The following is a 23,641-nucleotide window of genomic DNA, read 5'->3' on the forward strand; positions in this document are numbered from 1 at the left end:
AAGGTGGATTCCTTGGTGGCACAGGTGACCAGACACACCTCTCTTCCCAGTGACAGGGGAGTTGTGTTGAAAGATATGCAGGACTACCGTGTGGATGTGGTCCTTGGGAAACTTGATGGCCTATTTAGGTATTAAGGCTGCTGTGGCGATGTCCTTTGTAGCACGTGCCTGTCTCTCTAATTGCGTACGCTAGAGTCCTATGCAGTGAAGCCTCCTCAGCTTCAGATGGCTGGAACGGATTACATGGCGGATACCTTATATGACTTTTTGAAAGTGCTGGCAAAGGTGTCAGCGTATTCTATTTCAGCGCACTACATGCTCTGGGTCAGTCAGTGGGCTGGTGATTCCATCTCCAAGGCGACGCTGGCAAGGCTGCCTTTTAAGGAGCAGTTATTATTTAGTAAGGATGACCTCATGGATTCAGTTATGGACTGTTGTCTGAAGACCCTGCTTGATAATAGACCCAGTCCATCCAGGGGTTCTGGGCATTCTAATTTTTGTGACTTGCGAAGCTCCAGGCAGTATGCTCCTTCTTCATCAGAGATTTTCCCAGAGTTCTCAGTATACAGCCTTCCGCCACCCGTCCTGCACACCCTGCTTGAAAGCCACAATGTGAAGCCAGGGCGCCGAGTGTCCCTCTGTAGATAAGGGGTCGTCTCTCTTGAGTTTCTGCCTGCCTGGATCTACATTATAGTGGACCAGTGGGTCTTAGAAATTATTCGTTCAGGCTACAAGCTGGAATTTGCTGAACCTCTGTCAGATTGGTTCGTGGTTTCTCCTTCCGGACGCCCGGACAAGGTGCGCAGAATCCAGGCTACTGTTCAGTGCTTACTGGATATTCGAGCTATAGAGCCAGTGCCACTGCAACATTTATCTTCCCTGCCCAGCGACCATGATAAAACAACTAAAAACAATACAAAACACAGCCCTAAGACTCATATACTCACTGAGAAAATATGACCACATCATAGAGGCATACCACGACTTACACTGGCTCCCAATACAAGCAAGAGTACACTTCAAATTCCACTGCCTACTATTTAAAACTATAAACGGAGACAGACCATCCTACTGGAACAACCGACTAACTCAGTCCACCTCTACCAGACACAGGAGAACCCACACACTATTCATATACCCACCAACCAAAAATGTCAAACGAAGAAAAATGTATGACGATCTACTGGCCACCGGAGCAGCAAAACTGGACAGACAGCTCACCAATCTGCTGTCTTTGACCACAGACTACAAAACTTTCAAAAAAGAAACAAAAACCCTACTCTTCAAAAAATACATAAAACCCATATAATAAAACCAGACCTGCCCCAAGCTCCACATAGAATACGATCTACTTCCTAACAAATCAAAAAGGCTCAAACCACCTTATGTACCTCCTAACATCAAGACAATTCTCATGTAACCCGCCTACATATCTCCAAATATCATGACAATTCTCATATAATCCAGCTTATGTATTATATTATCATGACAATTCATATTTAACACACAGTGTGTATTCTGTATTATCAAGACAATTTGCATAAACTGCAAGGTAATGGTGGACTAGAAATCACTAATGTAATGTAATGACCTCTCGGGCTCAGATAGATACTCCATATACTTTATCATGCCAAAGAAAGGCCTATTCTGGATCTTCAGCACGTGAATGCGGCTCTCAAGATTCTTCGATTCTGGATGGAGACCTTACAGTCGGTCATTGCAGCAGTGGCTCCGGGGGAATTTCTAACCTCCCTGGATCTTAGGTAGGTGCACTTGCACATTCCCAATTTTCCGGCACACCGCAAGTTTCTGCGGTATCATGTTCTGGGTCAGCATTACCAGTTCTCGGCCCTGCCCTTTGGGCTGGCAACAGCGCCCTGGACTTTCACTAAGGTGATGGTGGTAGTGGCAGCTTATCTGAGGAAGATGGGGTTACAAGTTCACCCTTATCTAAATGACTGATCAGAGCTCCTTCGTTGGTCGAGGGGCGACACATGGTGGAGCAGGTGCTCCAGATACTGGAAGCCCTGGGCTAGATTATCAACTTCAAGAATAGCCATCTGACACCCACGCAGTTGCTGGAATACCTGGGAGTTCTCTTTGATATGGCTGCAGGCCGTGTCTACCTACCCGAGGCTTGCAGGCAGAAGCTGTGTTCCCAGATTTCGGCTTTTTTGGAGAAATCAGCTCCTTCGACATGGGACTAACTACAGGTTCTGGGATCCATGGTAGCCACGCTGGATATAGTCCCTTGGGCAAGAGTGCACATGTGTCCTCTACAACATACCTTACTCTCTTGCTGAGCGCCCCACTGAGATGCCTTGCAAATGTATCTGCCATGGACTTTGGAGGCCCGAGCAAGAATGGACTGGTAGCTTCTTCCACAATTGCTCTGCAAGGGCGTTCCATTACACATTGCCTCCTGGGTTGTGGTAACGACGGATGCCAGTCTTCAGGGCTGAGGAGCTCACTGCAATCATCAGCCTCTTCAGGGCTGCTGGATTCCGACTCAGTGAGTCAATCAACTGTCTAGAGCTCTGGGCCATTCGTTTGGTCTTGAGGGAATTGCAGAAGAACCTGGAGGGACAGGCTGTCCAGGTTTTCTCTGACAATACGATGGCAATAGCCTTTGTCAATCGCCAGGGAGGGGCCAAGAGCACTACTTTGGCTCGGGAATTCTGCCTTCTTTTCCTTTCGGTTGAACGTCATCTCCTGGCGCTGATGGCAGTGCATGTGACTGGAGTGGACAACATTTAAGTAGACTTTCTCAGCCAACAGACTCTGGATCTGGGCAAATGGACCCCGTCACCAGAGGCGTTCCTAGCAATTGTGAGGCGCTGGGGCCAGCCCCACTTCGACCTCATGGCCACGGCAAGAAACAAGAAGGCACAGCGCTTCTTCAGTCACAGATCCGAGCCAGGAAGTGAGGGGCTCGATATTCTGGTGCAATCGTGGCCAGTGGGATTTCTTCTGTTCTTCTTTCCTCCTTGGTCTATGATTGGCCGTGTCCTTTGGAGGATTGCGGCTCATCCCAGCTGAGTCATTCTGGTGGCTCCCGATTGACCTTGAAGTCCATGGTACGCAGATCTGAAGTAGCTGCACATGAGATGCAGTCTGCGCATGAGTTTCTATCCGGACCTTCTTTTTCAGGGTCTGGTGGCTATGAAAGATTCAGATCGTTTTGTTCTTATGGCATGGCTCTTGAGCGCGTTGCCTTAATAATAATAACTTTATTATTTTATACCGCCATAACCAAAAGTTCTAGGTGGTTTACACTAAAAAGATCTGGACAATCAGCGAAATACAATAATACGGTAAAAAATACAAATATTTATAAAATATAATTTCAATAATAAAACTCACTAAGTAATAAACTTATCAAACAAAGTGGTCTTAATTAATTTCCAAAAACGGCAATAGGGTAACATAGCTTGCTGAATACATTTACCTAACCAAGATTGTAGCCTACCAGCTTAGAACATAAAGGATATTCTGATCTTGTGGTTAATGCTTCTCAGGTCTAAGAAGTCGTCCACAGTGTCGGCCTAAGACACGGCTAAGACGTGGAAGTCCTTCCAGCATTGGTGTGCCCAAGGCCAGATGGATTCGGCTCCGGTCTCACAGATTTTTGCTTTTCTTCAGGTTGGTTTGGATAAGAGGCTCTCGGTGGTGACTCTGCGGGTCCAGGTGGCCAGACTGTCCTGTTTTAGATCCTGGGACAGTTGGTTCTCTTTGGTGTCACATCCTGATTTTGCTCGTTTCTTGAAGGGGGCTCTTTGGGTCCAGCTCCCCGTTAAGAATCCTTTCCCATCCTGGAACCTTAACTTGGTGCTGTCTGGCCTTGCCAGAGCTCCCTTGGGGATGTTTCCCTTTTGGGTTTGATGCTCAAGACTGTTTTTCTAGTTGCCATCACCTCTGCCCGTAGGGTTTCCGAACTGCAGGCATTGTCTTGTAGAGACCCTTTTCTCCATATTTCAGAGGCGGGGGTTTCTTTGAGGACAGTTCCTGCAGGCTCTGTCTTGTAGAGACCCTTTTCTCCGTATTTCGGAGGCGGGGGTTTCTTTGAGGACAGTTCCTTCCTTTTGTCTGCTGTCTACCAGGAGCCAGGACCCGGGATGTGACTACCTGCATAGGAAAAATAATCAAGCCCCCAAACCACTACCCAATGCTCCTCATCCACATTGGGACAAACGACACCACCAGGAACTCACTGGAAAAGATACAGGAAGACTTTAGTGCCCTAGGTGAGAAGCTGAAGCAACTGGAAGCGCAGGTGGTCTTCTCCTCCATCCTTCCAGTAAGAGACGAGGGGAGAGCTAGAGAACGGATCAAGAGGACTAACGAATGGTTACGGGGATGGTGCAAAGAGATGAACTTCGGCTTCCTGGACCACAGAGAGGCACTTCAGGCACTGCAGGTACCAGATGGGCTACACCTAACCTGAAGAGGGAAGAATGTCTTGGGCCGATGCCTGGCTCACCTGTTCCAGAAGGCTTTAAACTAGGTGAGCCGGGGAAGGGGGACCCACTCTCTCACTAATAGGGTAGGTAACTCTATCTTGGAACATGAGGTAAATAATCGCGTGAATACTAAAGGGGACAGAAGCAATACCAAAGGAAACAAAGGCATGATCGAGGAAGACAAATTATCTCACGTCAATATAGAGAGAGACAGAGACTTAGTATCTGAGGTAAGAAATCAAGTTGATAAAGTGGGGGACAGAGGGAGAGATGGAGACTCCATCTTGGAGTCAGAGGTAAGAAATCGCGTGAACACTGAAGGAGACAGAGGAAATAATAAGGGCGACAAAGGCAAGATTGAAGGGGACAAACTATCTCGGACAGAAAACACTCCATGCAAACAGAAAGAATGGACAGCCATGTAGCAAATGCCCGTAGCTTAGGCAACAAAATACTGGAAACGGAAATGAGAAACGCCGACCTTGATGTAGTGGCGATATCAGAAACGTGGTTCTCGGAATCCAACGGATGGGACATAGTCATACCAGGATATAACTTAATCCGTCGGGACAGAGAAGGCAAATCAGGAGGAGAAGTAGCTCTGTACATTAGAGAAGACATCAAAGTTACTAAAATCACAGACATCAAGTATACGGGAGAATCCCTCTGGGTGAACCTTGCCAGGGGCAATAACAAATCCCTGTATCTTGGTGTATACAGACCACCAAGACAAATGAAGGATGCAGACGATGAACTAATTGAAGACACTGAGACCATCACACTGCGTGGAGATACAGTGCTGATGGGAGACTTCAATATGCCTGATGTGGACTGGAACAAACCTTCCGCTACAACCAGCGGCAGCAAAAGGCTACTAGCCTCCATGCGAGGTGCACGCCTCAAACAGATGGTATTAGAACCCACCAGGGATCAGGCAATCCTGGACCTGTTACTCACCAACGGAGACAGTGTCACAGAGGTATCGGTGAGAGAAACCTTGGCCTCCAGCGACCACAACATGGTGTGGTTCCACCTCAAGAAAGGACCACTAGGTCAAATACATCGACTAAAGTCCTAAATTTTAAAGGAACTAACTTTCAGGGCATGGGGGACTATGTCTACAAAGTGCTGCAAAACCAAAGCATGACGGACAGTGTAGAGCAGGGATCTCAAAGTCCCTCCTTGAGGGCCGCAATCCAGTTGGGTTTTCAGGATTTCCCCAATGAAAATGCATTGAAAGCAGTGCATACACATAGATCTCATGCATTTTCATTGAGGAAATCCTGAAAACCCGACTGGATTGCGGCCCTCAAGGAGGGACTTTGAGACCCCTGGTGTAGAGGTACTATGGTCGGCTCTAAAATCTACTCTGAAAGAAGCCACCAACATATACATAAAAACCATGTGCAAACGATGCAGAAAAAATAGACAACAGTAGTTCTCCACAGAGATCTCAGAACTAGTAAAGCAAAAGAAAAAAGCTTTCGTAACCTACAAACAATCACAATGACCGGAAATTAAGAAACCTATCTGGCGAAATCTAGAAAAGTTAAAACGACAGTCAGAGAGGCTAAACTCCGGACGGAAGAAAACATAGCTAGGCAGGTTAAGAAAGGGGAGAAATCCTTTTTTAAATACATTAACGACAGGAAGAAGAACACAAGCGGTATTGGGCGCCTAAAGAAACCTGACGGTAACTTTACAGACTCGGACACAGACAAAGCAGAACTACTCAATAACTACTTCTGCTCAGTCTTCACCTGCGAAGCGCCAGAATCCGGACCTCAGCTACAGACAAAGGGGAGCTCGGAGGACCCATTCCAGGATATGAAATTTACCACGAGCAACGTCTATCATGAGCTATCAAAACTAAAAGTAAACAAAGCTATGGGCCCGGATAATCTACACCCTAGAGTACTTCGAGAACCGTTAGCTGAGCTCTTCAATCTTTCCCTAAACAAGGGAAAAGTTCCCTTGGATTGGAAAACTGCCAACGTTATCCCGCTCCACAAAAAGGGATGCAGGTCAGAGGCTGAAAATTATAGACCGGTGAGTCTCACATCAATAGTGAGTAAACTCATGGAAATGTTGATTAAAAATAGATTGGACACGATTCTGGATGACGAAAGATTAAGGGATCCCCACCAGCATGGCTTTACGAAGGGAAGGTCTTGTCAATCCAATCTGATAAGCTTCTTTGACTGGGTAAAAAAAAACTGGATATGGGAAAGTCCCTGGACATCGTGTATTTTGGACTTCAGTAAGGCTTTTGATAGTGTCCCACACCATAGGTTATTGAACAAGATAAACACGTTAGGATTAGGAGAAACACTGACAGCATGGTTAGAAGACTGGCTTAGCGGCAGACTTCAAAGGGTGATGGTAAATGGTATTCCCTCAAAAACGTCGAAAGTGACCAGTGGAGTGCCACAGGGCTCGGTCTTGGGCCCGATGCTATTTAATATCTTTGTAAGGGATCTAACTCGGGGACTTCGAGGCAAAATTACATTATTTGCTCATGACGCTAAACTATGCAACGTTGTGGGCAGGGCAACAGAACCTGACAGCGCAACCAGGCCCAACACTATGGAACAGGATCTATTTTGACTGGAACAATGGTCCAATACTTGGCAACTAAACTTCAAAAAATGTAAGGCAATGCATCTTGGAAGCGGAAATCCATGCAGAACATACACCTTGAACGGTGAAAACTTTACAAGAACTGTTGCAGAAAGGGACTTGGGAGTAATCATCCGGGAAGATATGAAAGCTGCCAAATCAGGTGGAGAAAGCTTCAGCAAAGGCTAGACAAATGCTGGGTTGCATCAGAAGGAGCTTTATCAGCCAAAAGCCTGAAGTCATACTGCCGTTATACAGATCTATGGTGAGACCTCACCTGCAGTATTATGTCCAGTTTTGGAAGCCACATTATCAAAAGGATGTGAAGAGAATGGAGTCGATCCAGAGAATGGCCACTAGGATGGTCTCAGAACTTAAAGATCTTCCATATGAAGAACATCTGAGCAGACTGCGCTTATATTCTCTCGAGGAGCGCAGAGATAGGGGGGGCATGATAGAAACATTCAAATACATCACGGGCCACATTGAAGTGGAGGAAGAAATCTTTTTTCTTAAGGGTCCCATGGCGACAAGAGGGCATCCGCTAAAACTTAAGGGGGGAAGATTTCATGGTGACACCAGGTGGTCGAGGCCAGTAGCGTGCTCGACTTCAAGAGATGATGGGACAAACAGATGGCGGTGCTACAGAGTTATACTTAAAAGATGGATTCTCAAGGGAGAGAGGGTTCTTGAGTGGGCAGACTTGTTGGGCCGCCGGCCCGTTTCTTCCGTCATACTCTATGTTTCTATGTTTTTCATATCAATTAGGAAGTGTTTGCCTGCTTCCTCAGGATCAACTGTTGAAACTGGATGTGCACAGGGTTCTCCTGCATTATCTGGAGTTTCGAAACTCTTGACAATCTTATCCCAGGCATTCGATTAAGCGATGTGCTCTTGCTTCTAAAGACAAGATCTCTAGGTGGATCAGTAGAGCCATTTAATCAACTTATATTCTTGCAGGGAAACAGTCTCCTATTTCCATCAAGGCGCATTCTACCAGGAGTGTGGCTTGTTCAAAGGCCGAAGCAAGATCTGTTCCTCATGAAGAGATTTGCAGGGCAGCAACATGGTCTTCACTTACGTGTTTGCCAAGTTCTACAGAGTGGATGTTGCTGCCAATCAGGACTCTGCCTTCGGGTCCTCAGTCTTAAGGGCTGGCACAGCAAGCCCACCCTAGCTCTTTGGGAGGAGGGGAGGGAGATTGTTTTTGTACATCCCTATGGTCTAGAACAGGGATGTCCAACATTTTGGCTTCCCTGGGCCGCATTGGCCAAATTTTATTTTCTGGGGCCGCACAAACACTGTAGCAAGACAGAGGAGGGAGCCAGCAAGACGGTAAACACCCAGGGACAGCAGAGGAAAACACTGCATTGCCCTCAACCGGGGCCACGCAAAATACTTCACTGGGCTGCAGGTTGGACACTCTAGTCTAGAATGTCTTGCCTATTGCACTGGAAAAAGAGATTATGTACTTACCCTGTTAAGTTCTTTTCCAGTAGATAGGTGAGACATTCTAGACTCCCCACCCTGTCCTTGCTGTGCCTGCTTTCAGCTTTGTCTACTTATGGATCTCCAAACTGCTTCTTGGAGACCGGTTAGCCCTTTGGGGTTGAGAAGAATTTGTACATATGTTCAGCTTGTGGGGGGGGGGGAGTAGTTTCTGAGATTCTTTGAAGCCTATGTAGGCAGTTAATGGTACTGTTGTTTTTTGAGCAGAACAAGGATTTAGCCTGTTACAGGTGCCTCTACTTCACATATATGGGTGTCTCTCTATGCTTGGGTACTGACTGTAGAGGGCATAAACTGGTCTGTGAAGTACTCTGGGGAAATAATCCTATGATCTAGAACAGGGGTGTCAAAGTCCCTCCTCGAGGGCCGCAATCCAGTCGGGTTTTCAAGATTTCCCCAATGAATATGCATGAGATCTATGTGCATGCACTGCTTTCAATGCATATTCATTGGGGAAATTCTGAAAACCCGACTGGATTGCGGCCCTCGAGGACCGACTTCGACACCTGTGATCTAGAATGTCTCATTTATCTACTGGAAAAGAGCTTACAGGGTAAGTACATAATCTTTTTATCTGGATGCCTTTTATTGACAGCTAGTTTTAAAGCCTAGAATCATACAAAGTTGTGATTTTTAACACTTTTTCAAACTCACTTGCCTCTTCCCAGCCAAATTCTCTCTTGCTGTCCCCTTGCCCCATCTGGTGACCACAATATTTTCTATTTTTCACTGATGAGGTGTGTACGTGCACCCCATTCAAAAGCACTTGACAAACATTTCTACAGTGACATCAGATTTATATACCATCTATGCCATTAGTTCAAGATTAGTTTACAAATGATTATCCCAGGCAAAGCAGGCAGCAAATTCTCATAGATGGACATCATCCACAGAGTCACAGTACAGAGAGTGCAAAAGTGTTCTGTCACTTTCCAGTTTAATAGGAATGGTATGCTGAATCAAGTCTTCCATCCGCTCCCACGAGTCCGTTGTAGGAGATACTGATCGCTGCTTTCAGCACTAGCTCCTTCTCCCTGCTCTCTGCTGCCCCCAGTCAGTTATTTCTTCTGCGAGCGAGCCTACGGGAGCAACTTTGATCTGCTAGGTTGTCTTTGTTGTTTTTTACAAGTTTCTGCAGTTTATGGGCGGGACTTCGTGTACCAGTAAAGCTCCAGTGCACGCCTAGACTGCGTGAGAGGAGCAGACTGGCTGCAACTGACAGGTAGATCCTGCGGGCACCAGTTCAGCCAGCTTAAACTGTGGAGTTTGGGGTTTTCCCCTACTGTTTGCTCACTCCTCTACTTGATCAGGAGTGCTAGTGCATGCTCTACAGACACCAATTGCATTTCTTCGGAGCGCACACAGTGTCGGCTGCATTTTTCTCCCCCCTCCTTGTGGCATTTGGATCCTGATTTCGGGGGTTGAGGCTGAATCCAGCAGTGGCCCAACTGGCAGTCGAAGATTCAGAAAAGGCAGCTTTTTTGGTGGCAGAGGTCCTCTCCGATTTTCAGCTACACTTAGAGGCGCTGAGGCAGGCTGCAGCACTTCTTCCCAGCGTCTGGTCTGTGAGTAGGGCTGTCATAACCCACAGGGCAGTTTGGTGGGGGTGGGGGGTTCTGAATTTGCTGTATTGTGGTTATATTGTGATGTAGCCTTGTTTCCTCCACCCAAAAATCCTAAAATTGTTGGCTTTGGGCTGTCCGTTGGAGTTAGCCATTTTTCCAGTGGGAAATCCAGGTGAGGCCATCCTGGATTTTTCCTGATTTGAATTCTAAGTTCTCAGACTTCCTTAAAAAGCTTTATTTTTTATTCTAACCACTAGGGGTGAAGTCCTCAAGCTCCAATATCATGAATTCATGTGAAGTTTGCTCTGGTTGGGCACCGGAAGAGCAACCTTATGCTGCATATTCTGCTGTGCAAGATGAGAGGAGAGGACCTTGGGTTCAGCCTCTGACCATCTCATTAAGGCTGTCAAGAGATTGTTGGGACAGTTAGGGGGCAATTTTAGCCTCTCGGATTCCCAGAGTGCAGTGCTGGTTACATCTAGTTCAAAACACTGCAGTAAGATTACTTTGTCATTCAAAATTTGATCATTTATTTATTTTTAAAATTTCTATACTGTTTTATTCCAAAACGGTTTACAAATAGTTACAATACATAAAATCTTATAAAATTCAGAACAAGGTAAGAAAAAAACAAACAGATTCAATCCTTACATAAAATCAATTTCTCAAAGAAATGCATCTACAAATAGTTGTGCTTTCAGCATTTCCCTAAATGTCGCACCAATTCTAAAAGCTGAGCATATTCTCCCTGTTTCTTATCGTATACCTTTTAAATATAATGTTCTTTCTTATCAGGTATTATCAAGCGGTTTCCTTTCTTTTTTATTTAATTTTTTAGATCATTATTCTCAGAGAGCTCTTCAATCTTCACTTGAACAGTTGCTAATTATTCCTTCATTTAGACAGTTATTCCTTGATGTTTATAGGAATTCTTCCTTCTCAGTCATGGCTCCTACATTTTGGAATTCTTTACCTTATTACCTTCGTACAGAAAGTTCATTTTTGAAATTTAAGGCTCAAAGGCATATTTTTTCGCAGGCATTTTGTACATAGTCTAATAGTATGGGCCAAAAACAGCGAGACCATATTTTTATCCCACACCTTATATGTTTTTAACCTTTTTCCTCTTTCCTATACCCCAGATTTATTGTAAACAATCCATATTTTTCCTCGTGATTTTGGAGATGTTTGCAGGGTTTGTATTTGTTTATTTTCTGTGTTTGTTCCCCTCCATCTTATATTTTATTATATTGTAAACCACTTAGATTTTAATCCCGGTTTTATATTTGCTGTATAAATTGCTGTAACAAGAAAGCTGGATAATAGGGGAGTCCCTGGACGTCGTGTACTTGGACTTCAGCAAAGGGTTTGATAGCGTCCCACACCGCAGGTTATTGAGCAAGATGGGTTCGATGGGACTGGGTGAAACATTAACCGCAGGGGTTAGGGACTGGCTTAGAGGTAGACTTCAGAGGGTAGTGGTAAACGGTACCCTTTCCGATATGACGGAGGTGATCAGCGGAGTGCTGCAGGGCTCGGTCTTGGGCCCGATCCTATTTAACATCTTTGTAAGAGACTTGGCTGAGGGGCTTCGAGGTAAAATTACATTATTCGCCGATGACGCCAAACTATGCAACATAGTAGGCAACCGCACAACAGATGAAAGCACAGTGCCCGACAAAAGCTCAATGCCCGACAGTATGACGCAGGACCTACTCCTGCAGGAGCATTGGTCAAAGACTTGGCAACTAAGTTTCAATGCCAAAAAATGCAAGGTCATGCACCTTGGCGGCAAAAATCCATGCAGGACTTACACCCTAAATGGTGAGATCCTAGTAGGGACTGTAGCAGAACGTGACTTGGGGATGATCATTAGCGAAGACATGAAGACTGCCAATCAAGTGGAGAAAGCTTCATCCAGGGCTAGACAAATCATGGGCTAAATCGGTAGAAGGTTCGTCAGCCATAAGCCCAAGGTCATAATGCCATTGTACAGATCCATGGTGAGACCCCATCTGGAATACTGTGTACAATTCTGGAGGCCGCATTATCAAAAAGATGTGCGAGAGTTGAGTCAGTTCAGAGAATGGCCACCAGGATGGTCTCAGGTCTCAAGGATCTCCCATATGAGGAACGACTGGGTAAGTTGCAGCTGTACTCACTCGAGGAACGCAGAGATAGGGGAGACATGATCGAGACGTTCAAATATGTCACAGGCCGTATCGAGGTGGAAGAGGATCTCTTTTTCCTTAAAGGACCCATGGCAACAAGAGGGCATCTGTTGAAAATCAGGGGTGGGAAATTTCATGGCGACACCAGAAAATATTTCTTCACCGAAAGGGTGGTTGATCGCTGGAGTAATCTTCCACAACAGGTTATTGAGGCCAGCAGCATGCCAGATTTTAAGAAAAGATGACTTTCATCCCAAAGATGGCATGTGGGATCTCTTCATGGAGGTAGTTAGGGGGTGGGCCATTAGTGTGGGCAGACTAGATGGGCCGTGGCCCTTTTCTGCTGTCATGTTCTATGTTTCTATGTAACTTGGTAAGGGCGCTGATGGCCCAAAATCAATTGAAAGTGCTCTAACCTTCCTCTTGAAGGAGGTTCTTGGTTCCCCATGTCCTTTACGCTTGACTTTGAACTTGCTCTGGCAAGCCTATGTAGGTGGCGTAAGTGCACCTTTTGGGTCAGCTGGAGAGCAGCCAGCCATGTAGCCTTCCCATGGTTCCATAGCTGTTACTCTAAGAAGGCCTGCGTCTCCCTCGGACTCCAACAATTGGTCAGCTGGTGGTCACTGAGGAGGATGATTTTGATGCTTTTCCTCTTTCCTAGAATGAAACCTGTGTCTAGGACAATGTGGTAGATCAGGGTGTAAGTGCTGCTGCAGACCAAGATGAGGACCCCCTCTGTTTACAGACTGTTCAAGTCTGCTGCCCTCACGGATCTTCTTATTCTCTGAAGGAGTTGAAAATTGATCCTCCTCAGCCTACTACCCATTGTTCTCTGCTTAGCGGGATCTGCTCTCAACCTACCACCTTTCCATGTTATCCGGATGTGAACATTCTGATTTCTGAGCACTTGGAAAATCCTGAGGGCTCCCTTAAAGTGACAAAAACAATGTCCAAGCTGTATCCTATGGACCAGGAGTTCCAGCAGATGTTTGCAGGAGTTCCAGCAGATGTTAGCTAAAGTGGACTCTTTCGTGGCTCATATGACCGTGCACATCCCTGCCCAGCGAGGGATGTGTGGTATTTTTCGATATATTAAGGGGAAATGACCCGCGAAGGAAGCAGTGAGGTTATTGGATGACCATGGAATAAAGGGAGTGCTAAAGGAGGACAAAGCCATCGCTGACAAACTAAACACATTTTTTGCATCTGTATTTACTGAAGAGGATATACGCAACATACTGGAAGCCGACAAGCTATATGCAGGAAACGAAGACGGGATACTGACAGGGTTGATGGTATGCAGGCAGTTTGATAGGCTTAAAATCGATAAATCCCCAGGACCGGATGGCATCCATCCAAGGGTAATCAAGGAACTGAAAGGGGCTATAGCTGAACTGCTCCAACTAATAGCCAATCTTTCGATCAAATCGGGAAGGATTCCGGAAGACTGTATTTAAAGTGGCGAATGTTACACCGATCTTCAAGAAAGGTTCGAGGGGAGAACCGGGAAACTATGGACCGGTGAGTCTGACCTCGGTACCGGGAAAGATGGTAGAGGTGCTGATAAAGGACCACATCATTGATCACCTAGATGGACACAATCTGATGAGGACCATCCAGCACGGCTTCAGCAAAGGAAGATCTTGCTTGATGAACTTGCTGCACTTCTTTGAGGGAGTAAACAGGCAGATAGAGAAGGGTGACCCAGTCGACATTGTATATCTGGATTTTCAGAAGGCATTCGACAAGGTCCCGCATGAACGATTACTTTGAAAAATTGCAAGCCATGGAATCAAGGGTGAAATACGTGTATTAAAAACTGGTTGGCGGATATGAAACAGAGTTGGGGTAAATGGACAATACTCGGACTGGAAAAGCGTCACCAGTGGAGTGCCACAGGGTCCTGTGCTTGGACCTGTGCTCTTCAACATATTTATAAATGACCTGGAAATTGGTACGATGAGCAAGGTGATTAAATTTGCAGATGATATAAAGTTATTCAGAGTAGTGAGGACGCAGAAGGATTGCGAAGACCTGCAGTGTGACATAAACACGCTTGAGAAAAGGGCCACGACATGGCAAATGAGGTTTAGGTGTAAGGTGATGCATGTCGGTAAGAAAATCTTATACACAAATATAGGATGTCCGGTGCAGTACTTGGAGAGCCCCCCCCCCCAGGAAAGAGACTTGGAGTACTGGTCGACAAGTCAATGAAGCCGTCTGCGCGGTGGTAGCGGGGGTAGCGAAAAGAGCGAACAGAATGCTAGGAATGATTAAGAAGGGGATCACAAACAGATCGGAGAAGGTTATCATGCCGCTGTACTGGGCATTGGTACGCCCCCACCTGGAATACTGCGTCCAGCACTGGTCGCCATACATGAAGAAGGACACGGTACTACTCGAGAGGGTCCAGAGAAGAGCAACTAAAATGGTTAAGGGACTGGAGGAGTTGCCATACAGTGAGAGATTAGAGAAACTGGGCCTCTTCTCCCTTGAAAAGAGGAGACTAAGAGGGGACATGATCGAAACATTCAAGATAATGAAGGGAACGAAGGATTATAATGTCTATGGAAATAGCTTCTGAACATTTGGTAATAGATTTTATGGTGTCCCAGATAACGAATCCAAAAGGAATGAACCATAGTTATTATTCAATTTTTATGTATTTGAACTGCTTTCTGTATATTACTTATAATATTCAATAAAATTAATGAACTAAAAAAAAAAAAAAAGATAATGAAGGGAATAGACTTAGTAGATAAAGACAGGTTGTTCACCCTCGCCAAAGTAGAGCGAATGAGAGGCACTCTCTAAAGTTAAAAGGGGATAGATTCCATACAAAAGTAAGGAAGTTCTTCTTCACCTAGAGAGTGGTAGAAAACTGGAACTTTCTTCTGGAGGCTGTTATAGGGGAAAACACCCTCCAGGAATTCAAGACAAAGTTAGACAAGTTCCTGCCGAACCAGAACGTACACAGGTAAGGCTAGACTCAGGGCACTGGTCTTTGACCTAAGGGCCGCTGTGTGAGCGGACTGGCCTGCTGGGCATGACCCAGCAGTGGCAATTCTTATGTTCTTATGTTGCTCAAAAAGCAGTTTGAGGCCTTGACTCTGGCAGTTAAGCTGCTGCGGCAGCCTCCTTTGTTACTCAGGCATGACATTCTAAATTGCGTGACCCAGGAGGAGTGACTTCAGAGCCACCATCCCAGCTGTTGCTAGTGGGAGTGGACTATTTTATTCTATTTATTTCTTTTTATCTTTTTCTTTTTTTTATTATTTGACTTGTACTTTTCCATCACAATTCTTGGAATTTTGTTGTATCTTTTCTATTTTAAGAATTGTTTACTCAGGTACTTTAGCTAGATTGTGAGCCTTCAGGACAGATAGGCAAGTTCTAAGTACCTGTATTTTATTTAAACCACTTAGATCTGTAATATGCTTAAGCGGTATATCAAATGTTAATAAAACATAAGACTATGTGGCTGATGTTTTGTGTGACCTGGTTAGGGTAATAGGCAAGGTCTCTGCTTATTCTGTGTCTGCTTGCCGAATTTTGTGGATAAGACATTGGGCTCGAAACTCCTTAATATCCTATTTGGCCAGGGGTTATATGATCTCATGACTAGCGTCCTGGACCACTGTCCAAAATCGCTTCCGGACAGCAGGCCTCAGGCTGCAAAAGGGCAAGCCCTTCAATGTGAGCTAGGGAGTCCCATCTGTGAGAATATACTGCCTGCTTGTCGTGGGATAAAGCACAGTTACTTACCTGTAACAGATGTTATCCAGGGACAATAGGCAGGCAGTCTCGCAACCCTCCCACCTCACCTAGTTGGCTTCTTAGCTTTTTTACTGAACTGATGGTCCCATGAGCCGATGTCGGGCGGGAAGGCATCTTGAGACTTCTAAAAATGTTAGTGATAGTACACTTCTGCATTGTTCATACCAAGGCTCCATAGATGACATCACCCATCTTTGAGAATATCTGTCTACTGTTGCTGGATAACAGGTGGTAGACCCATGGGAAAGGGGCTAGAGGAAAGGGGATAGGTACAGGATCTGCAGGGAGAAAGAGAGAGAAGGAAAGAGAAAAGCTGAACCAAGGGGATGAAGGAAGAGCGAGTGAAATATTGAACATAGCAGAGGGAGGAAAGAGAGCGTGTGAGACACATTGGTGTAAGGGAGTAAGAGGAGAGAAGCTGGACACAGGGAGATATACAAAAAAAGGGAAGATGGTGGGCATGGATGGGAGCATAGAAACAGGGACAAAAAGGAGAATGCTGCATCTGCATGGGGGTGGTATATAGACACAGAGGGGTAATGCTAGACATGGGAGAGTATATGGAGAAAGAAGATGGCTAGACATGGAGAATAAGAACGCAGAAGGAAGATACTGGATAGGCGGGGCCTAGGGATATAGAGGCGTGATATTGTACACAGGAGGAGGGGATCATAGAATGGTGAAAAGATAAAGGCAGGGAGAAGGGCACAGGGGAAATACTAGAAAGGGAAGTATAGGAAACAGAGAAGGGAGATTCTTGCTGAACATGGGGGAAAAACATAAGAATAGCCTTACTGGGTAAGACCAATGGTCCATCAAGCCCAGTAGCCCATTCTCGTGGTGGCCAATCCAGGTCCCTAGTACCTGGTCAAAACCCAAAGAGTAGCAGCATTCCATGCTACCAATCCAGGGCAAGCAGTAGCTTCTCCCATGTCTTTCTCAATAACAGACTATGAACTTTTCCTCCAGGAAATTGTCCAAACCTTTCTTAAAACCAGCTGCGGTATCTCCGTTCCAGAGCTTAACTATTCTCTGAGTGAAAAAAAATTTCCTCCCATTGATTTTAAAAGTGAAAAAAATTGATCCGCTTCTACACAGAGATGGAAGATGAATGGTGAGCATGGAGAAAGAACATATGTCAAATGATCAGGAGGTTTGTGTGGATGGATTCAGATGGTTTGCGGGTCAGGGCAGAGATGGGGACAAATTTTTTCCCCATGTCATTCTCTTAGTTGCATAAAATAAGAAAATACTTATCAATCAACCAGGCTTTCATCTATTTTCCTGAATCCCTAATCTTAATATATATGGAGATGTTTGCTCCATCCAGTGGGGCAATGGAGAATAGTGTGATATGTACCTTTTTAACTAGACCCTTGAGAATGTATTTGAATTTTGGTATTGCATTTACTCTATGAAAGTAAATCTGTTCTCTTTGTAAATTGAAAGATCTTAGCACTTTTAACCCTGTTTGTTTGCAAAAAGACCTACCTACTTCTATTACTGATTCTTTCTTGCAGCGACATGGCATGCTTAAACAGCAAGATCTGAATATTGCTATGATGGTGACAACACGTGAAGTTTTCAATGCGCTTTCCCAGCTTGTCCCCTGTGTTGGCTGTCGTCGGAGCGTGGAACGCCTTTTCTCCCAGCTTGTGGAGTCTGGAAATCCAGCTTTAGAACCCCTTACTGTGGGGCCTAAGGGGGTGCTGTCTGTAACTCGAAGCTGTATGAATGATGCTAAAAAACTTTATACCCTATTTTATGTTCATGGGTAAGTTAATATTGGAATTAATGCCATGGTTGTGAACTCTGATTTTCTTGGGCCTCAAAGAATTTTTTTTTCTACAGTGGATAAGCATGAAACATTTTGCATAAATATGGTCTAAGAACTATGTAATTTAAAAGCAGATGGTGGTCTGGGGCTATGACAGTTGGAATTAGCTGGGTGGCGAGTTCTTCCATGAGGGGTCACTATTAAAATTACTGCTCATCTTTGATTATTGTGTAGAAATATGAAAATGATGGTTAATTTAAAATTAAGTGGGTCAAAGAGTAAAAGAAAATGGCTAGTATTTTCTTTGTTGCTGTGGCTTCTGATCTGATTTATGCATGCTTGTTTTGTTTTAGAAAAATTATTGTTAAAGCAGTAACTATGATATACTGTACTTTCTTTATCTAGGTCCAAATTAAATGATATGATTGATGCAATTCCCAAAAGTAAGAAGAATAAGCGATGTCAGTTGCACTCCTTAGATACACACAAGCCCAAGCCTTTGGGGTAAGACAAATGAGAAAGCATCTTGTTTCTTCATGCTGTGTCTTTGTCTGTGTACACTAAAACAGGGAATGCAAAGCAGTACTTTGTGGGGATTCAGGTAAGGGGGAGAAAAATGTGTATTATTAAAAGGTAGCTAATAATTCATAAGAAGAATTCATATTCTTACTAAAAGACCACCTGATTAAAGAAACATGAGACATGATCCAAACTGCATAACTGGGCGTTTCCAGCATTGTGTTGTGGGTTTCACATTTTGTTTTTTCCCTGAAAAAAGTACACTGCTTGACTGTTGAGATATTTTTGAATTGTGTGCCCTCTTCTGGAAAAAGGGAGCCTTTTTAATGATACATGAAGAAAACCTTTCATGAAATGACATGAGAAATGTCACTAAATGAATGCCTGTCCCTATTGTTTATAACAAATATTTTACTTATATAATGGGTAATATGTAGAAAGAGTGGTATAACGGCCCTATTATATTACAGAAGAACATGTTCCTGTTTTGGAAACTCCTATGTATTGTGATGGTATCAAACAGTTTTTCTTACTCCTTATCACTTTTATCTGAATTGTACTGATGAATCATAAGCTCCTTTTTCATGGGATTTAGCAAGTTTACAGATAAATAATGGCATATAGGATCTAAAAATTGGGTGGGCATCCTCGGTCCTCCAGAGCTGCATCCCAGTCAGGTTTTCAGAATTTCCCCAATGAATATGCATGAGATCTATTTGCATACAATATGTATACAAATAGTACTTCTGGTGGAATGCTGCACAACTTGCAGTGCAGAATTTGTGCAGAATTCCCCATCTGCGCAGAATTCTGCACATGCTGTGCAGAATTCTGCACAAACCTGTTCTGCCTCTCTCCCCGTTCCCTCCTCTGGCTTCTCTCCCTCCAACCGTTCCCTCTGCCTAATGTCGTCTCCTCCTATTTGAATCAGCCTTTGTTTCTTTTTTTCAGGAAGAGGATTATCCAGGGCAGTTTTAAAAGCTTTGTCTTTTGAATATCCACAGAGTAGTACTGTGGTATTTTCAAGTCACAAATGATTTTCATCGCTTGGACCACAATTTGTTCACTGTGGGGGTCCATCTCAGGGTACAGCAGCCCTGGATCAGGGAAGCTGTGTGTTCGGCTTATGTCTTGGTGAAGAATGTTCTACCATCGTCCATTCAGATGCACTGATCGGCAGCTTTGGGGCTTCCCCTGCTACTTAGTTGTTTAGCACAGTGTTCGGGCATGGACTGTTGTAATGTGCTGTCTTCTATCGTATCTTCCCTCTCCCACCTTTCCTCTAAAGTATACACTCCTCCCTCAATATTCGCGGGGGTTGGGGGCAGAGTCAGCCTGCGAATATTGAAAATTCACGAATAACTTTTGGGCCAACTCTGACCCACCCCCGCTACCCTCATGCCTTCCCCCCGGCATCCCGGACCTTGCCTGGTGGTCTAGTGGTCTTTCGGGGCAGGAGCAATCTTCCTACGCTCCTCCCCCATGCAGATCATTCATCCAAAATGGCTGCCGTGAGTTCCCGTAGTCTCTCGAGACTACAATGGGAACTCACGGCAACCATTTTGGATGAGTGATCTGCATGGAAAGGAGCGTAGGAAGGTTGCTTCTGCCCCCAAAGACCGCTAGATTACCAGGTAAGGTCCAGGAGGTGGGGGTGATTCCGGGTTTAGGAAATTGCGAATAATCAAAATCACGAGTCCTAAAACCGCAAATCGGGAGGGGGAACTGTTCATATTGAGATCTTTAAGTCTAGCCCTGTAGGCCTTATGATGAATACCATGTACCATTTTAGTAGTCTTCCTCTGGACCAACTAGATCTTTTTGAAGGTGCAGACTCCTGAATTGTACACAATATTCTAAATGAGGTTTCATCAGAATCTTAGGAGCATCAATACCTCCTTTTTCCTACTGGCTATACCTCTTGTGCATCCTAGCATCCTTCTAGCTTTCGCTGTCACCTTTTCTACCTGTTTGGCCACATTAAGATCATCACATACAATCACACCCAAGTAATGTAATGTAATGTAATTTATTTCTTATATACCGCTATATCCGTTAGGTTCTAAGCGGTTTACAGAAAATATACATTAAGATTAGAAATAAGAAAGGTACTTGAAAAATTCCCTTACTGTCCCGAAGGCTCACAATCTAACTAAAGTACCTGGAGGGTAATAGAGAAGTGAAAAGTAGAGTTAGAGGAAAAATAAAATAAACATTTTAACAAGACAGCATTGATCTAAATACTTTGGAAGGTAGAAGAGAGGAGAGAAAGGAATAGAAGCAGAAGGGGGAGCCGTTGCACAGTAGAATTCTGGAGAAATTTAAATGATAGAAATAGAACAAAACAAAGACAAAAGGCAAAACAATAGATAAGATTAAAGATAAATCATAAGCTGGAAAGAAAAATAAAATAAAACTTTGTCTTCAATCCACGGTTTCAGCGTCAGTGATGAAGTGGAGCAAGTAAATTTAGGAGGAGCGATTGACGTTTCCAGAAAGGGCTTCTTCAGGGAAGAGACTTGGCCGACAGTCCCAGGATGCCTATGTCTCCTTCCCTGCGATGTTCTCCCATCCATGCATTCCCTCCCAGACACACTGCCCATGCCTCAGCCGCTCCAAGGAGGCTGCCCCAGATGAGGCCCACGGTGAATGCAGGATTCTCTCCTCTGCGGGAAAGCCGCCCGGAGCCGACAGTCGATCTTCTTAGCGGATTGCAGGGGGGGAAGAGTTCACACTCTTGGTAGGATCGGGTCTGTGTGCTCTCGGTGGTTGTGGCTGGTCTCGTTGCTGCTTAGGTGTAAAAGCAGTTGATCTCCACTGCTGCTGATATTTAAAAGCAGGCAGATTGATCTCTCCAATGGACTGCAGGGGGAGGAGTTCACACTCCTGGCAGGATCGGGTCTGTGGGCTCTTGGTGGTTGCGGTAGGTCTCGCTGCTGCTTGTATGTAAAAGCAGTTGTTTTTCTACTGCTGCTGATATTTAAAGCAGGTAGATTGATCTCTTAAACGGGATATAGGGGGAGGAGCTCACATGCCTGGCTGGATCGGGGCAAGGGCTCCTATTATAGGCAGCTGGTCTTGCTGCTACTTAGGTGTTAAAGCAGTTGATCTTCCTAGCGGACTGCAGGAGGTGTGGAGCTCACACTCCTGTCATGATCTGGTCTATGGGCTCTTGGTAGTTGCGGTTGGTCCCAATGCTGCTTAGGTGTAAAAGCAGTTGTTCTCCCACTGCTGCTGATATTTAAAAGCAGGTAGATTGATCTATCCAATGGAATGCTGGGGGAAGATCTTATATGTCTGGCTGGATCGTGGCAAAGGGTTCCCGGTAGTGGCGGCTGGTCCTATTGCTGCTTAGGTGTAAAAACAGTTGATCTTCTTATCGGATTGTAGGGGGGGCGGATCTCACATTCCTGGCAGGTTCGGGTCTGTGGGTTCTTGGTGGTTGCGGATGGACCCGTTGCTGCTTAGGTGTAAAAGCAGTTGTTTTCCCAATGCTGCTGATATTTAAAAGCAGGCAGATTGATCTCTCCAACAAAATTGTATGGTGAAGAGCATACACGTCTGGTTGGATTGGGACAAAAGCTCTCGATAGTGGCGGCTGGTCTTGGTGCTGCTTAGGTGTAAAAGCAGTTGATCTCCTACTTCTGATGATATTTAAAAGCAAGCATATTGATTTTTCCAACGGAATGCTGGGGGAAGAGCTTACTTATCTGGATGGATCAGGGCAAAGGGCTCTCGGTAGTGGTGGCTGGTCCTGTTGCTGCTTAGGTGTAAAAAACAGTTGATCTTCCTAGTGGACTGCAGGGGGAGGTGGAGCTCACACTCTTGGCTGGATCGGGTCTGTGGGCTCTTGGTAGTTGCGGATAGTTCCGCTGCTGCTGAGGTGTAAAAGCAGTTGATTTCCCACTGTTGCTGATATTTAAAAGCAGGTAGATTGATCTCTCCAATGGACTGCAGAGGGAGGAGCTCACATGCCTGGCTGGATCGGGGCAAAGGGCTCTTGGTAGTGGTGGCTGGTCCTGCTGCTGCTTAGGTGTAAAAGCAGTTGATTTTCCAAGCGGACTGCAGGGAGGGTGGAGCTCATATTTTTGCAGGATCGGGACTGTGGGTGGTGGGTTGGTCCCGTTGCTGCTTAGATGTAAAAGCAATTGATCTCCCACTGCTGCTGATATTTAAAAGCAGGCAGATTGTCCAGGGAGAGGAGCTCTGCACCAAGTCCCGCTCTTCTGTTGCGCACATAAGTTCTTCACCCCCTAAACTATACCATTCCTTGGGGTTTTGCAGCTCAAATGGACGACCTTAAGGATTATGTCGCCCTAAGACTCTGCTCAATAGTATATCCAGACCCTCCAGGGGTTTTGGACGCTCTTAATTTTTGTGGCTCATGGCATTCCAGACTGTATGCAAATGCCATTTTGCAGAAATTTTCCCAGGACTCCCAACAAAGATACATTGGCTACAGTTGTTCCCAGCATTCCACCTCCCTTTCTGCTTGTCAAGCTCAAGAACGATCATGCCACCATGATTCTGATAGCTCCTCGGTGGCCGAGACAACCTTGGTACTCCCTTCTACTTCAACTCAGCAGCAGGGAGCCATACCGTCTACCAGTTTTTCCATCTCTGCTTACACAGAATCTACTTCATCCCAACCTGCAGTCTCTACAACTGATAGCTTGGTACCTCTCAACATAACTCCTCTTCAGTTTTCTCAACCTGTAAGAGACATAAGAATTTGCCTCCGCTGGGTCAGACCAAGGGTCTATCGAGCCCAGCAGTCCGCTCCCGCGGCGGCCCATAAGGTCCATAACCTGTAGAGTGATCTTTTGACTAACCCATTGATTCATACTCCTTTATATCTTGAAAAACCCCTTTTTCCCTTTTATCTATACCCTTTTTTTTTTATGTCCTCCTTTAACTGTAGCCTTCAATCCCCTTATCCTTCAGGAATTTATCTAGTCCCTCTTTGAAACCCCTTAATGTAGTCTGTCCTATTACATCTTCCGGAAGTGCATTCCATGTATCCACCACCCTCTGAGTGAAGAAGAACTTTCTAGCATTGGTTCTAAACCTGTCCCCTTTCAATTTCTCAGAGTGCCCTCTTGTTTTTGTAGTTCCCAGTACGCTGAAGAACCTGTCCCTCTCCACCCTCTTTATGCCTTTCATAATCTTGTAAGTCTCTATCATGTCTCCTCTGAATCTCCGCTTTTCCAGGGAGAAGAGCCCCAGTTTCTCTAACCTTTCAGC

The 23,641-nt window shown here is 45.1% G+C and overlaps 1 protein-coding gene across 3 annotated transcripts in view; it reads left to right on the plus strand.

Moving 5' to 3' along the window:
- GGNBP2 (gametogenetin binding protein 2) overlaps nt 1–23,641 on the plus strand; it is a 147,028-nt gene that overhangs the window by 48,106 nt on the left and 75,281 nt on the right. For all 3 annotated transcript variants that reach the window (XM_033922193.1, XM_033922191.1, XM_033922192.1), the window contains exons 4-5: nt 17,622–17,875; nt 18,284–18,382. In XM_033922193.1, coding sequence (XP_033778084.1) covers nt 17,622–17,875; nt 18,284–18,382 — 353 coding nt within the window. The remainder of the gene's footprint in view (nt 1–17,621; nt 17,876–18,283; nt 18,383–23,641) is intronic.

The sequence above is a fragment of the Geotrypetes seraphini genome, chromosome 15 (assembly GCF_902459505.1).
Source record: "Geotrypetes seraphini chromosome 15, aGeoSer1.1, whole genome shotgun sequence".
NCBI lineage: Eukaryota > Metazoa > Chordata > Amphibia > Gymnophiona > Dermophiidae > Geotrypetes > Geotrypetes seraphini.